The sequence below is a fragment of the Strix aluco genome, chromosome 11 (genome assembly GCF_031877795.1).
Source record: "Strix aluco isolate bStrAlu1 chromosome 11, bStrAlu1.hap1, whole genome shotgun sequence".
NCBI classification, from domain to species: Eukaryota; Metazoa; Chordata; class Aves; order Strigiformes; family Strigidae; genus Strix; species Strix aluco.
In genome coordinates, this window is record NC_133941.1 from 20980110 (window position 1) to 20996779 (window position 16670).

Consider the following 16670-nt stretch of genomic DNA (forward strand, 5'->3'; position numbering starts at 1 on the left):
TTTAGAATAACATTTTGGAATTTTAAAAAAATGTATTTTTTCCTAGTATTTTTGGGCAGATTAACGTTTGATTCAAAGGTTGGTGCATGCTTAAAATGAAATCTGCCTGTCAAATGCAGCCACATCTACAGTAGTTTATGAAACAGATTAGCAAGTTATTACCTGAAATTTTCAACTATTCATAAATATGGCACATTCAAGTCTTTCATAGGGTTGTAGAATACCTTAATTGAAAACAATTTATACAAAGGAATATTTACTATGTACTAAAGTATGCTGATACTTGTTAGCTGTCACGGTGTTTTTGCCAATAACAAATCATGCATTTCTGGGTGTCAGCATTAACTGATAACAGTGAGGTCCATATTGTAAGTCTCTCACTGCTTTTGAAAAATGTCACAGCTTTAAATAGCATAGTGAAAATTTCCAAAATTAAAACCTCACATTGTATATACTCTGATAAAAGTAGAAAATTTATTTAGATGCAGACTAAATTTGCACACATATATAATATGCACACATTTAAGCTACAGAAAATGAAAACTTGGGAAAAATAAGGCAGTGTGGTGTTGGCCAAGTTCTCAGGTTTAAAGCCTTTGCTACTACATTGCTTAATTAGGTGGAGGATGAGTAGATCTAACTGTACACAAAGTAAACAAGTTATTCTTTATCCTAAACTGTTTATATCTGGTTCTCAGTTGTTGTTTATATTATCAGTATCTAACCCCTTCAAAAGAACATGGTTTCAAATCTTCCAAGAAAGATGCACATTTAATATTCCTTTGTACTTGCTCTTCCTCTTTCCTCTCATTCTCATATATAGTTAATACTGTTCCTGAGTGAAAGCAGCCAGAAACTGCAGGTCCTTTACAAAAAACCCCTCCTTTCTGTCATAAAAGGTTATAATTAAAAAATACTGTTAAGTATAGGAAACATTGGGGGAACAACAAACAAACAAAACCAAACCCCACCAAAAGGCAACCTCCCAGATCATGAATCTGCTGTAGTTTCTGTATTTGCAAGTTCCTTTTTCTGTGTTCTGTTGAGGTCTGTCATTTTTGCCCGAAATTTTTAGAAGTGAATGTTTCATGGAATCACAACTTTTTATTATATTAACGCCAGCAACAGTGGCCTCAAACAAGTCACTTGTAAGGATGACACAGGAAAAAATACAGAGTGATGACTCCGAATTTTATAGCAGCCAATTAAAATCTTACTAAACTATCAAAAAATATTCTCAGAAGTATTTGTCCATCATACAGATCTCTGAAGGTTTTGGGGTGGTTTGTTTGTTTGTTTGTTTTTTAAAAAGTGTTTTCAAGCAAAAGAAGAGCATAGCACCCTTAAGGCTGAGTTTTTGCTCTGGTTCACTTTTTCAAGGGGGCTAGAATCTTCAAAAGTGGGGCTAACTTTCATGGAGAGACAACTGTTTTCATTATCGCTTTAAGTAAAAAATAGTTGAGATTTATCAGACTTGCCAAGAAACTGTCATTTATAGGCAGAGGCTTTACGCATGCAACATTTGCCTCGGAGTGGCATAAGCATCTGAAAATTGTGTCAAACTAACGTAAGACATTCAGCAAGCTTAATTCTAGGGTGTATTACAGTCCATTTAGTAATAGATAATTGTAAAGAGACAGCTTATTTTAGCGATTTGTAATCTGCTGTGTATGAAAACCAGATTCTTTCGTATCAAGAAAAATTATTTATAGTTCCAGCAGCTTTTGCTTTTCTGTATTTCTTACATACTTAGTTTCCTATGAATGTAATCAGCTAGATGGACTTTACAACTAAAACATAAGATAAAAACTTAAGATAAAATCTTAAGTTTGGATCAAGTTTTCTCATGAAGAAAGATGGGAACAAATATATTTTTTAAAAAAAATCTTCTATTTTAATAAATGTTAAGGCAACAATTACTGTCCAATATTGATCTGTATTCAGATTACAGACCAAGTCCAGTGGGCATTCCAGCCTTAGTGAAAATGTGAGGTGCTTTCTGTGGCAACATGGTATAACTATCCCATGAGGAAATGGAACAAGCAGAACTTAATTTTGAGTCCACATCTAAAATGATGCTCATAAAAGTTGCACCATTTGAGAACATCATTAAACTAGAGACAGAGATACCATGCTAAAGCTTAGAAGTTCCCACTGCTTATAACCAAGATTTCACAATCCTGCTGGGATATGCAAGACCAAAATCAACTTCTGTCTATCATCCCTGTAGGGAAACTAACCATGTTTAAAGTCTGGATGTAAACCCAAGTCCTCAACTGGAGATATGGCATGGCAAGAAGGTTTAGACTCCTAACGCAGAGATAGATTATTTCAAAGGGTTGTATAATCTGCCAAATCTGATACAAAAATGTCAGACTCCATAATTTTGCAACAATCCTATAGTAAAAGAGACACGCTATGTAAAAGTGGAAGCCCTGCATATGGTTTTGATCTCATGCGCTAAAATTCAGTGAAATAATAGCCACGTGAACCTTTTGTGAAATGAGAATCAGGCCTGAGGGTTTCATAGAATATATAGGTATTCTATTTCCCTGTTGCTGCATGTGGTTTGACTTTGCAGCAGCACTCACTGGATTTACTGCATATTTATGTGGAGAGAGTAGCACAGATAACATGCCTCTGTTTCACTCATTAAAGCAGAAACCTAGAAACTACTAATTTTTCTAAAATTTATTGGTTTTTTAATCTTTGAATTTGCTCAATACAGTCCAGAACATACTAGCCACAATGTTTACAGGTGACTAATACATGCAGTATCTCCTCCTGTGGATACCTAATCTGATTTTACTCACCTAAGACAGGGAGGATTCAAAAATAAACAAAACCAAATATACTGAAGATAAGCCTTCTATTTCAAAGCTTTACATATGCAATAGAACTAGACCAAACTCATTTACTTTTGTACAGATATAGTCTTAATATAGAATAGTATCAGTTACACATAGGAGTTGGCATCTCTTTGCAAAATTGACCTCTTGTTTACAATTTTATACTAATCACCTTACTGATCTTTCAGTATTGAATTTATTTGCTTCTGCAGTGCCCTACTCTCTACTGTCTGAATATTAAATGTGTTTGTTTTCCCAGAGGGCTAGAGAACATTGGACAAAAGGGTTCAGCAGGAGAGAGTGAAATAAAAAGAGGTTGTGAGTCTTTAACCTTGAGCCTGAAATGAATGTGAACCAAACTTAAGATACTTGGCTTATATGAAGCCAGGTAAACATTCGAGTATAAGCCCACACACTACCAACCATAATACAAATGTTAATGCTTAACGGGCCTTTTGTATTTTGCCTAGATTGTTGTACTTAGGAGTGAGATTCTGAACATCTTTCTCTTCTGATGGGAAAAAAATCATAGTATCTAAAATTCTATTTCTTTTATTTTTCTTGCCTGATGCAGTATAATAAATCTAACTTTCAAGGTGGGATGGAACTGAAGAGTTTTTTCTGTTACAGCTACAGAGAAGAAAGAAGTGGAAACTTATAGCAATGTCAAAAATGTCCTGAAGTGTTGTCCCCACAGTCTTTTGTTTAAAAGCAGTTCATTTTTTTCTGTTGTCTCCATTACTGTGAGAAAAGGGAGCTGTATCACACTGTTTGTCTTCCCTTGGCATTGTCAGTATCATAAAAAAATACCATTACATGAACTCTACATAGTTCATAATAAACCAACACTTCCTAGGTTCTATCCATCATGGGTATGTCCCTGCTTTTACATGCTGTACAACCATAACAACATTATACAATGTTCATCTGCTTTAATTTATCTTCAAAAAAGGAATGTGAGCTTTGTTTCAGCAGAGCCCCTAAACATTTTTACACCAGATATTACTTTAAATCTTGAACTTAAGCATGTATTAAAAGAATTTGTTGCTGTTGGGCCATATAACTCTGAGTAAATAATATTTTTCAGTTCTTAGCTTAAATATGACAGTATTGTTATATAGAAATTAAAACACCACCTTTGTATCCAACAAGCCCTCTACCTTTGTTTCCACTAACATAATGAAAAAAGCGGGTTTTGTTCCTGTAAGCAATAATTTAGTACATTGTGGGACAGACCATGAACAAAATTTTGAATTATACTGTAATGCAGAAATTCTGTCACTGAATGAGGTGTGACAGTAAAAAAAATAATAAATGCTTTCTTCTAGATGCCAAGCTAAATATGCAAAGTTTAAAGTTGGGGAGGGAGTTTCTCCTTAAGTGAAAAATTATTGGAAAACATACATACATCTCTGAAACTGTAGAGAAATTTTAAGAAAAGGTGGTAGTTTACTACAGCTCCTTAGTGAAGAAAACTTAGAAGAAAGCTAACTTTATGTATTCTCAGCTTTAGGAATTTGCCCAAGTTTGGCCCTTACATTACCATTGCATTCAGAAGATAAACTACTTTAGGTATCAGCAGATCTGAACTAGTTCCGAGCTAGTATTTCCAGTAAAAATCATCGTGAGCAAGTAGAAGCTGTTCTAGTAACATCTAAATGTTCCTGCAAGACTTGAACAGTCCATGCCAAAACTTTTTCACAGATCTTCACACGAAGTGATGTGACTGCTGGCTGATTGCACATTCTGCAATTATATTTTCAGATTGTTGTGTAAACACATCTAAGCAACAGATGTTAGCGTAGTGGTTTCTTTCAGTAGATGGTTAGTCCAAGCAGTCACTGCAAAGTACCAAATTCAGGTCATGGCAGGCAGGCTTTCATAACTGGCTTTCAAATACAACCTAAATCTATAGTTTTCCCTCAGCTGTGTAAGATGTTAGTCAGCCAGCGAGATTGACTAAAAGCTTGGTATTAAATGCAAATTAGATGCCAAATGTAGGTATTAAATGCAATATAGATGCTTTCCCTACTATGGAACTTGGAACCTCATAAACTGAAATCAGTTCCTCCCTTGCTAACCCATAGAGTTTGTGTGACTTGAAGAAAAGCTTTACTTTCATTGGATTCTGCTGGATCAAGCATGATATCAAATTGCAAACCTTTTTAATTAAGGAAAACTTTACCTTTATTAAAAAGAATCCAGCTGGCAAATAAAACCTAAATCTATGCAATCAGAAGTGGCTGTATTTGAGAATGAAATTCTTCTGTTGATAAGATATAGCAAACAGCTGCAACTGAATGAGATGACTGCTGTTTTTATTTAGATAGCAGAATTAATAGGTAGCTTTGCAGAAAATGTCACCCTAGCAGCCCATACTATACAGTAAGCATATTACAAAAAGTTTTCCTGATTTAAAATAGGACAATATAGTAACATGTTTTTAACATTGCCTTGAAAAAGCATACTTTTTTTTTCATTGTTTAGACTAATTAGTTTGCACTTTAAAATACAAGATAGAAAGGCACAGATAATGAGGGAATTAGTATGTCACCTCTGCTCCATGAGTTCAAATCCTATCTGTAGTAATGCAAATGAAATCTCTTATCGCGGTCTGTTCACTGTACAGAACCATCCCATAGCACAGCACAACTCTCGTAAAATCGTGGTTTATAGTTCTAGGTGCTCTGTCAGAGTGGTGTTAGGTACATTATATGATGGTAGTATGTAAAATTCTTATCATTCTTTTGTCTTGCACCTCTGCCAACCTCCTAAAATCTCCTGAGAGCCGGACAGGCTGTTCTGTACCACTCCAATCCTCTTATTTTGAGCATAAGCAGTCACATGAACTACTTTTTGTACTGTGCCTGCTGTTACCAAATGTATGTATAAAGAAAAGGGAGAGTATTTGGACTGGGCAGATGCCATTTATCTGAAGATGGCATGACTTCTACAATTTTTGAAAGATGATGAATATCCAAATTTAGAGAACATAAACAAGGACAAAGGTCAAAGAGATCAGAATACAAGTCAGCCTCTTTCTCAGGTGTGCTGAAATTCTGTACAACTTGGACAACTCCAAGCACAGAATCAGTTAGATCCCACAGCTGTAACACTATGACCCCATGCCATTACTAAAATGCAGTCTGCCAATTTAAAAAGGAATTAAAGCTTTACAAATCGGTGGTATATTAGGCCAGCCAATAACCTGCTAGCATATTTACATGTAAAAAGATACACATGCCAACCACCAAACCATTTCAAATGTGTGTGGAGAAGCTTTCACAATGCCTGCTTGCACCTTTTCTGCCTCTGCCTGTGTTTTGGTCTCCCCTCCAAGAAACGCTAAAAATTCACTCATGGACTACATGGAAGTAGAAGGATAGAATTCATACTTAGTCATAAAACATTTGCCAACAGATCACGTTTTGCCATTGTGTTTTTTCCTCTCTGCCCCCCACCCTCTTCCAGAAAGTTATGTTTTTTTCAGCAGTATACCAGCACAAACCTTCACTTCTTTTCAGAGCTGATAGGTCTCTGGGATATAGACAGCATCGCTCCCTTTGCCCACCCAGAGGACTCAGTGTCCCCACTGTGCAATGCTCCTCAGTCTGCTCCTCCCATTTCCTATGGGGAAAGCAATTTGCACTGTCCCTGACATTATAATGGGCTGAGTCTGGTAGTTTATTTTCACCCGTGTTCTTACTGCCAGGTAGTTAATGACATTAGATCGACCCTGGCATAAGTCAGCTGACCTAGTTTAAAGACTGCATATATGGCATAAATTGTGTCGCTTTCAGCATTTAGCTTTACAGTTTTACAACTGAGACTCAGAAACTGAAAAAGCTTGCTGTTTAACAATGTAATTCAATTCAACCCAACAATCAATACATTATTTTATTACATGTTTTTTATATATTAAAAAGATAAATGGCTAGAACAGTGGGTCTATACTCGAGTGTTTACCTCACATATGCATGAAGGAAAAATAAAAGTTGGTTCAAGAATACTATGTTCACATTATCCAGGCTTCCAAGTGTAGTTGTTGTGTGCAAGTTATCTCTGTTCATGTGGTAACTGTGAATTTTTTTTTTTTTTTTTTTTCCCTGTGGTAGCATGATTATGCTTAGTACTTTGTCTGCTTGGCTTTTTGTGCTCTTGGCTGCATTCATTTAGATTTTGCTTTAAAAACATTGATATTACTTATAATTTTTACACTTGGCTCCTGTGTGTGTCTCATACGTACCCATCCAACTGTGTCTGTGTTCTGTGCTTTTCTGTTTGTGAAGTGTGATATGTTATGTGTAATGGTTTTTTAACAATACAAAAGAGACTTTTTTAATTAAAAAAGCCTTCCTACTTACTCACTGCAAAACTATCAACATGCATGGTTTTACATTTGCATTACAATTAACATGGCTTGTCTTTTACTAGGGATGTACCACACGAGTGGATGTTCGCTTTCTTTAACCAGTACTTCCCATCAGTTCTTTGATGGCTTTAAACTTGATTTATTTTAATATTGCAGTTGATACAGATATTCAAAATGCACATAACTGAGCCACTCGTTTATGCATATAACATCCAGAGACTATGGACTTCAGCTGCCTGCACTGCCCTAACCATATGCTACATTTTTCACAAAGTATTCTCTAACAGTGTTGCCCTTTGACGGCGCTGCCTCTGACACCTCTTTCCTTTTTTCCCCCCAGATCCGCGTCGTGAAGGCATTCCGTAGCTCTCTCTATGAAGGTTTAGAAAAACCAGAATCTAGAACCTCTATTCACAACTTTATGACTCATCCTGAATTTAGGATAGAAGATTCCCAGCCCCACATCCCACTCATTGATGACACAGACCTAGAAGAAGATCCTGCTCTCAAGAAAAACTCGAGTCCACCGTCTTCGCTGAACAAGAACAACAGTGCTATCGACAGTGGAATAAATCTTACAACTGATACAAGTAAATCAGCTACCTCTTCTAGTCCAGGAAGCCCAATACATAGCCTGGAGACATCACTTTAGCTGAAAAGGTCACTGCAAAAAAAATTAAAAAAAAAATAAAATAAAAAACCCCACAGCAACCGAAATATATAAATATATATATTAAAAACATTGCTGGCTGAAAAGCTGTTTGAACTCTTATTCACTCTGAGACAAGTGAATGAATCGTTGATCACAATGGTTTTGGGGAAAGAATGAATGGCTGATTTACATACCCCCCCCTTGTTCCCTTTCAGAAAAACAAAAACAAAAAAAAATCCTGCATGAATGTACTGTACACTTCTGGCCCTTCTTTCTCTCTTTTTGTTTCTTTTTATTTCCTTTTTTTTTTCCTCCTTAAGCAGGAACTGCAGAGGACTTCTTTCTGAGGCTATTTATCCAATTCACTGGTCTGTGAGTTTTTTGAAATGCTTGTGTGGCATGGACTCAATTGTATAGATTAATTTAAATAACTTTTTTGAAGTTGCAAAGCTTAACTTGCACAGTAGATTTGCACCAGTTGGACAGAGGAACTTAAACATTTATGAGACTATATATAGAGATATATACATATAAGTATATACATAATTAATTATATATATGTATATATCTATCTATATATATATAGTTATATATATATAAAGTTTCTTTGTTGGCATGTTGCCTTGTTTCTGCTCAAATTGCTCTGACTATTTTAACTTATTTATGTCCTAAAAAAGAATGTAATTTGTTTACAAACCTGTAGATAATATCCTTAACTATTTGTAGGGTTAAGAAAGCACTTCCTGCCGAAGTAGTATAAAAATGGCTCAGCTCAGCTCATTGAAAACGTCTGTAATATCGCACCCTGGATATTTTATTACAACCGTGTTCTGATTTCTGCCTGATTTTTTTTTTTTTTTGTTAAATAATGTAGATACTGCTAGTAAATAACAAAAGAAGCCAAAATATAACACATTGGATGTAGCATTGTGATCCTATATACAGGGAGGTAAAACAGGCTTCCTTTGTTTCAAATAAAAATCAAAACGATCAGGTTCTCTCTTTTTTTTTTCTCTCTGATAATCTGCTTGAACTTGTTTTGGTGCAACATACAATAATGGAGGCTATTTCATTCTTTAAACATATGGCAATGGCTTCCAAAAATATTTTTAGAGACATATTATATGAAACTGAGTTGAGTTTATAAATATAATTTAAAATAAGTTATATTTGGTTTGTCTATATGGAGATAAAACTAATGTTAAAATATTGTGATATATTGTGTTAATCCTTTTCAGTTAGTAATTTAGGCATTTATTTCCTTATTACTTGCAAAGTATGGGCTGTTGGCATTTTGGATGAAAATCACTGTAGGTTGTTGCTTTGATTTTTTTTTTTTTTAAAGAAAAATATAATTTCTGCACTATTAGGTCTGAATGAAACTATTCATTGTATATTGAGATGTGCTTTGTGTGATTTTTTTTTTTTTTAACCAAGCTTGTCTTCCTGTAGTCACAAGGTATACTGTAACACAGTAATACGTTATTTTACCTTGAGCTTTCTACAAAGAAAGCTATTTTGAAAACCTGCAGTATGGAGGGTGAAAAATATTTTTCAAGATGGTAACAGCCCTGATAACTTAAAATTTATGAGCTTATATAATTGCTTTGTCAACCACTTGAATGCTAAGCACTTTGTGGATCACAGATTTTTCATAAATAATTTTTGTATTTAATATAAAGTTTGCTTGGAGACTTTTCAGCATATGATCTTTTCCATAATTGTACAGTGCAAAAGACATTTTGAATTACACAATTGATTATGCCAGATGTGTTGAAAAACACTCTCAAACTAGCTTGATAAATTGATTTGTTAAGGTATTACTGGTTGTCTTAAAGTTGGCTCATAAAGCGGTGCATCTCTGCAGTCACAAGAACTAAACCAAGCCAGAACTCTCCAAAACAAGATTAGACTCATGGCCAAACTGCAGACTGAACTGACTAAAATGTTTTCAGGGTGCATCAAGACTATTCAGCCAGGTAAAGCTCTAATCAGCTTGAATTGCCAGCTTCCGGACTTTTGTGTAGAAGCTTGAATGTTTTTGGCTTAAAGTCTTAGTTCACTATCTGATCCAAACTTTTCACTGAACAACAGAACAGGTCTTTGAAGGCATATACAACTCTCTTTTCAACAAATAGCGACCTGTTTCTTAACAGTAAAAAGCTAGCATGAAAACATAATTATTTTAGCTAACTCCTAGCAACAAAGTGATTGAAACTCAGTCAGGATTGTTCTTTGCTTTGTAAATACGGTGATTAACCTTTGTATAACATGTATTGGGTTTCTATGGCCTATTTGGGATATCATATTCAGAAGACAAAAAGTGTTATCTATTTACAGGGAAGCCTCTAGCTTTGGACTTGAACATCTACAGAAGCTATTAATACTGGAACAATTTATTTTCAGCATCTTAACACTGACTGTTTGCCTTTTTATTTTCAAGCACTCTTCATATTTTTTTCTTGGTTTCATTTTTTTAAAAACTTTCCTGTAGGAGTACCCCTCCCTAAGGTACCATTTGCAGACTTGAAAACTGTTAAGAAAATGAACACTGCATTCTGTGTATATATAGTAAAACATATAAACTGAGATGCATAGAAAACTTGGGCTTTTGTGAGCAGAGACTGTGCTTTATGTATATGATAGACTTTTTTTTTTTTTTTAAAGCAGAATAGCTAATGACCTTTCAACTACAAGTCGTGCATCACAATTCCTTTCTTTTATTGCTTGACCTCTCTGTGATGGGAACAATGGATCAAAAACCAAAATGATCAGTTTGTTAAAATTCCCTGCAATATATAAATGCTCGCTCTCTACGTACTGTACTTAGCAGCATGAGATTTGTGGACAACAATACAGTGGTACATTGGCAATCCATCCCACTAGGGGTTATTAATATATGTTCATTCATCTGTTTTTATGAATTTTTTTATCTAGACAATAATTGTAAATAAAGAACTTACTCTGTCTGTTCATTTAATACTATGCAAAAGGTTATGCTTTCTATTGTTATTCTTATTCCTACAGTGTGATGCTGGAATGTTTGTGGTTTCAAAAAAAAAAAAAAAAAGACAAAAGTAAGTAAAATATGTGATGTAAATTATTTTATAGTTTGAAACAAAATGATAAAGTTTTACTCTTGCTGCTTTCTGTCTAATAGATCTCTCTTGGCAGGAGCACAAGTGGAAAATTTAAAGAAATAAATTCACAAAGCAGCATGAACAATAATGGTCTGAACGTAACAGCTTTCTTTATTTTCACCTGAAGTCATTAGATCTAGCTCTGGATTCCCACTGGGATATTTTAATGTAAAGGTGTATGTAAATCTTCTGGATTGGCAGTCAGAAGCCAGCTCACCAGGCAGTGGTCCTGGCAGTGAGTCAGCACAGAGCGCTTTTAATTCCTGTCTGACTCGGGGTCAGTGTAACGCCTAGAAAGATTAACTTGGTCCATGCTGTGGTGGTGCATGGTGGTGGGAATGGCTGATGTGAATGCTGCAGTGAAGTCAGCTGAAATTACTAGGTACAGAATACGTAAAAAGGATGAAGCCCCTGTGAATTTGCATATGAAACAATTAGTTTAATCTTGGTCCTAAGACAACAGCCATTGAAGTCTGTTTTCCTATCACTTTGGCCCATGTGACACATCCCTCCATTTATGTATGTTTTTTCATCTCTTTTTTCCTCTGTCATGATCGGAAAAATGATCACTGAAACTTTCTAGAACTGGAGAGTTCAGTCCAGGACTCATGTCCTGCCACTTAAGACCTTAAAAATTGTGCATATGCAGTACCAGAGAAAAATGAGGGAATTCCCATTCTGGTGCTCAGACCCTTGGTCCAGAAGTCCCTTTTTTTCTTCAGCTTAGACTAATGCAGTTGTTCCATAAACTGCAATACAGCCTGTGATCATACAGCGTTATTGCACTAGCAACAGCAAGGTTTAGAAGTTGGTCGAACAGACATACTGGGTTGAACTTCGCACACAAGGTGTGAGGTGAGTAACTATCATATAATCACATTTTTAAAGGTAAAATTCTGCAGTTACAGATTTTACTGTCTTCTCTAGATTTCAAGCTTTTACTCACAAATTATTTATGACAAGAAATATTTGATGGCGGCCAAAACTACAATAGGAGAAAAGTTACTAAGAAATAAAAACATATTCAACACAGTAAATTCAATAAAAACCTTACAGAAAACAGTTGTCAGTTAGCAGATTTCTTGGATTAGTTGAGCTTTACAACTACTTTGGAATTAAACTGCTTTCTGCTTTGATATTGTGAGCTCGATCTAGGTAACAATCTGAAAATACTTTTAATTCTTTGTCACTCATTTACCTCCTTCCTACACACATAACTTTGTTTGCAGCCTTAGTCCAAGTGATTTTGGCAGGACTCTTCATCTCTGCAAAAAATTAGGCGTGTGTTGAGGTGTTAGTAAGGAAGAGGACTGGGACTGTTCTGTGCGTTTTAAGCGCTGTGTATATGTTAAGCTTCTGTCAGCTTCAGAGATCTATTTTATGAGTTGTACTTTTTCAAGAGTGTGTGTGAAATACTTTCCTAGCACTGCATGGATGTGAGTTACACCGATAAATTTAGAAAAATAGCAGGGATGAAATTCCCCGTTACACTAACTTCCTATTCTTTTCATCAAATTGAAGATTCAGAAAGGCACATAGTATTAGAAGTTACTAGTCCATCACAGCAAACTGATACCTTGATTCAAAATCAAGAATGAAATCAAAGAATGCGAGGCTTTATTCTCGCTTTGCTTCTTTTGTCCATATGAAATATACTGTTAAGAAGACGACGAGGGTAGTCATACAGGCCTAGATAGAAAAATCAGGTGCTGATCATGTATGCTGATGATATGCTAAATGCCTATATGTATTTGTCATGAGATTTTGTACTGATATGGAATGGGCGAAATGGTTCATAAATAGTGGATGAAGGAGAGGCAAAAAAAGAAAAGCAGGGAGAAGGTTCATTGTATCCTGAAATGAAATCCCAATTGCTTATTTTGACTTCATCTAGGCATTGAGTTTTAATGCAAGAAATACTCAAATAGTATTCTGTGTCTACCAGCCTTTTCCAGCTGCAATCCGAATTCCTGAGTAGGCTAAGGTTCCCAAAGTGAGCACTAGACCGCTAGCTGGAAAACACTGATTTACAAAACTCTTACTCAGCTGTCACCGCAGACCTGCCCTCTGACTGACAAGAAGGTTGACCAGAAGTTGATGATCTCCAGCATCCCCTTCCAACTTAATTTTTTTCTATTATTCTGTGATATGAAAATAAATGATGCAATTTGTGGGGTTCAACACTTCAAACTTCCTGTTGGTATTACTATAGTTGCTTTTGAGGAAGGACATAGAACTAAGCAGTAGACATTTCCTATATATGTTTGTATTCCTGCAGCAGTGTGAGACATTGACATAATATAATAATAAAAGTACATAATAAAATTTATTCATGGTCCAGATCAGGACTATTGTCCACATGTAAATTGCCCTGGATTATAAACTACAAATCCATATTTCTAATTTTATCAGTACATGAAATCCATTTAGGTAATGCCCAGTTTTGTTTAGCAACACATTGATACAAGAGGCACTGAATAAGACAGAGAGGTGTCTGATTTTGGTTATTTTACAAATAGGTATTAACAGGCATATGATCTAACCTGGTGGAAACTGAAGAGAAGTATGACTAAACAACTTATTAAACAAGGCAGTTGAAAAACACAAATCAAAGGCAATATTTACATTTTCTCCCATATAGTCAAATAAACTTTAATTACCTTTGCATCTGGGAGACCATGTTCTTCACTTTGTCTGTGGTGTATTTGTTCACTTTTCAAGCAAATCATAAAGCACCTTCCTCTACCCCTTGTGTGTGTGCGTTTAAGAATCATTAGGAGTTGGGCTGGTACAAGCAGTATTGGTGCACGGCCAATGAAATTAGTTTTTACAAGGTAGTCTATGATCATGAAAATTAGAAAAATAAGTTATCTAGCTTTCTTAAAAAACTTTACAGAACTTTTATGACATCTGTTTAAGATGACCCAATATGTATTTGTAAAGCCTCCTAGTGCTTTCATCAGTGAGTTATTTCAAATTATTTCAGCTTCAAGTTTTGTGGGAGGCATTTAAAATGATTTCTCTAAAAAGGTTAAAGAGAAAAAGATAAACGTTATTTGATGGCAAATTACATGAATAAGTTACCAATACTTTCTCATCAAAGCATGGCAACTAGGGAAGCTGTCTTATGCTTACTTTGCATAGGTATCATTAATTATAATTGTTTGGAATTCTTTTATAAAAGACAAAGATTACAGGAGTTCTAGAATGTGGCTACCTGTCGTTGTGTACATAAATAGTGCTTTGTGTTTGGGAAGTAACTGAATCAAACAATGTTTTCTGTCACAAACATGCCAAACGCTCAACACTATCACGTAGCTACCTATGATAAACTTGCTATTCCATCAAAAACCATCATGCACTCTCTTATTGCCAGCACTAGTGTTTTTGTAGTTACATGGTCTGGAACAGACTGTTTATCTACTTTTTTTTTTTTTTTTTTTCTATTATTATCGTTGCTGGATACTTTCAGTTGTTTTCTAGCCAGTTCCATGACTGGTCTCACCATATGTGATTTGGTGGGAGCTAGTGCTGGGGCAGAGAAGCAGCAGCAGCAACTGATCAGAGAATCAGGGCAGAATTATTTCAGATTAAAATGACTGTTCTACCAAGCCTACAACAAATGGAATTGAACAGACACCTCTAGAGCTCCCCATCCCCCAAAGACAGAGGATTCAGTGCTTGTGACTGTCTTTCTGTATTACCACTAAGGTATCAAGCCTATCATAGAGAATTACGGTTTCAGAAGCAAAAATGCGGTGTCGCTAGCATCTGCTCAGTGGCTGCTGTAAAGCAAGATGATTTTTCTGCCAGGCAGATGCTTACATCTGACAAAATACCATCACGCTGCACATTAACGGACATTCTTGCTGGAAGTACAAGCAAAGCTGGGAAGACTGACCTCTTTACAGAGCTGTAGGATATACAATACTGGCTGTACCTAGGGGAGCCATTTCTGATTACATATGTACCTTTTTGGTGGGGTTTAATCTATCAGCAAGAATTAAAATAACGTCTAGTTGGGTTTATTATCCTATTTTCTCCGCTTGTGAGGGATTTGGATATTTGCAGTATTTTTCTATTGCATTTTCTGTGCTTTTACTTATAAGCCTGAGGTGATAAAAATTGTCTTAGTGAAATATGTCTTTTTACCTGTTTCTTTGTATTAATGTCAATAGCCTCCTATATCCCATGACTCCTGGATATAAATTGTATTTTCACTGTATGAGAAAACACAGAGAAGAAACGCATTGCTTGAGTATGCTGTAGGGATGATTCAGTTGCCTTTCTTTTCATTTTCATGTTTAAGGCTAGAAGCATTACCTAATAATGACAAAGCATTTTTGTCTCCTCAGTGTTCCTCCCTGTCTGATGCTGCCAGTACATTTTGTTCCTGAAAATTTGCAGGCTGATCTATGATACGCCACTGGCAGAGCATCCTTATGCTAATAGTGAGCTAGTACAGCAGAGTGGAAATCTGCCATCCCTCCGAACACCAGACACTGAAAGTAATAGCTGATACAACTCTTCTGATACAACTTTGAATTACCTCACATCCAAGGAGTACTTTGCAGCCTGGTTATAGTCAATAAAATGTTTGCTTAAGGTTTACATTCCTTATCAATGGAGAACCCTGGCAATCTCACCATACTTAACTGTTCAGCTGCATACTTGAATCCTGAAATGGGAAGAAACTGTAGTTACAATTTGAGATTCCTTTGTTCAGTAGTTCATGTAATGCACATGCTGTGTTGTACAAACTACATCTTTATAAACATTCTTCAGGTTCCCCAGCAATCTGAGATTTGGCTGGGAACTCAGGTAGTTAAACCTCATACTGAATAATCTCTCCATATAAATTAGTTCCACAAAACATGATTCAAAACATCATTCAAAAAATGTTCTCAAACTAGAAACAAATTGAGCTTGGTTTTAGAAAATAACAATTAGTCATCAAATTATCCTGGGCTCAGAAAATACCTACTTTTTATTCTGAGACTTTGCAGCCATTATCACAAAGGAGAGGGGAAGAAATCCTGCTTTTACCATGGTAGCAGCTTTAACAAAATACTGTGTTTGTTCCTGAGGCTGCAACTAAATCATGTCAGAATGGCAGAAAAGCCAGTATAGTGCTCTCCATTTGTTCTCATTGCTATGGCCCGATGAAAATGAGCTTTGAAAATGTCAGACGACGAACACTTTGAGAAAATTTCTATCAAGATAATTTTAGTAAATAGTTACAAAATTCCTAAAATAATATTCAAATTTGCTTAAAATTAAAAAATCAAAACTCTGTATGCTTTATTTGAAAATTAATTTTCCTTAAAAGATAGGTCTCTTGCCCTTTATTATATCTGAGGAGCCTTTTTTAATAACATCTTCACAGAGTTTATAATTTCAATACTATTTGCAAGCAGTCATACCAAACTAAGAATGAAACTCCTGCACTTGTCCTCCCTTACAACACATACAGTTTTACTATGATTATAAGCTTGCAAAATTGAAAAACAATTTTTTCCTCTCAGTTAAACAATGGTGTTCTCAAAGAGTCCTGTGTTATTTCAAAGCCACTAAAGCTCAAACACTGATCAAGATAATTTCAATACAGGAAAAAGGTTCATTTTTTCTTAAAGAAAAATGTAACAAACACCTTTTAG

The 16670-nt window shown here is 35.4% G+C and overlaps 1 protein-coding gene across 8 annotated transcripts in view; it reads left to right on the forward strand.

The window, feature by feature from the left end:
• ATP2B2 (ATPase plasma membrane Ca2+ transporting 2) overlaps positions 1-11101 on the forward strand; it is a 431184-nt gene extending 420083 nt beyond the window's left edge. For 6 of the 8 annotated variants that reach the window (XM_074836607.1, XM_074836603.1, XM_074836604.1 and 3 more), the window contains one exon: positions 7562-11101. In XM_074836607.1, coding sequence (XP_074692708.1) covers positions 7562-7873 — 312 coding nt within the window. In that variant the 3' untranslated portion in view covers positions 7874-11101. The remainder of the gene's footprint in view (positions 1-7561) is intronic. The other 2 variants (XM_074836605.1, XM_074836606.1) reach the window with 1 other exon arrangement.
• Positions 11102-16670: the final 5569 nt, after the last annotated feature.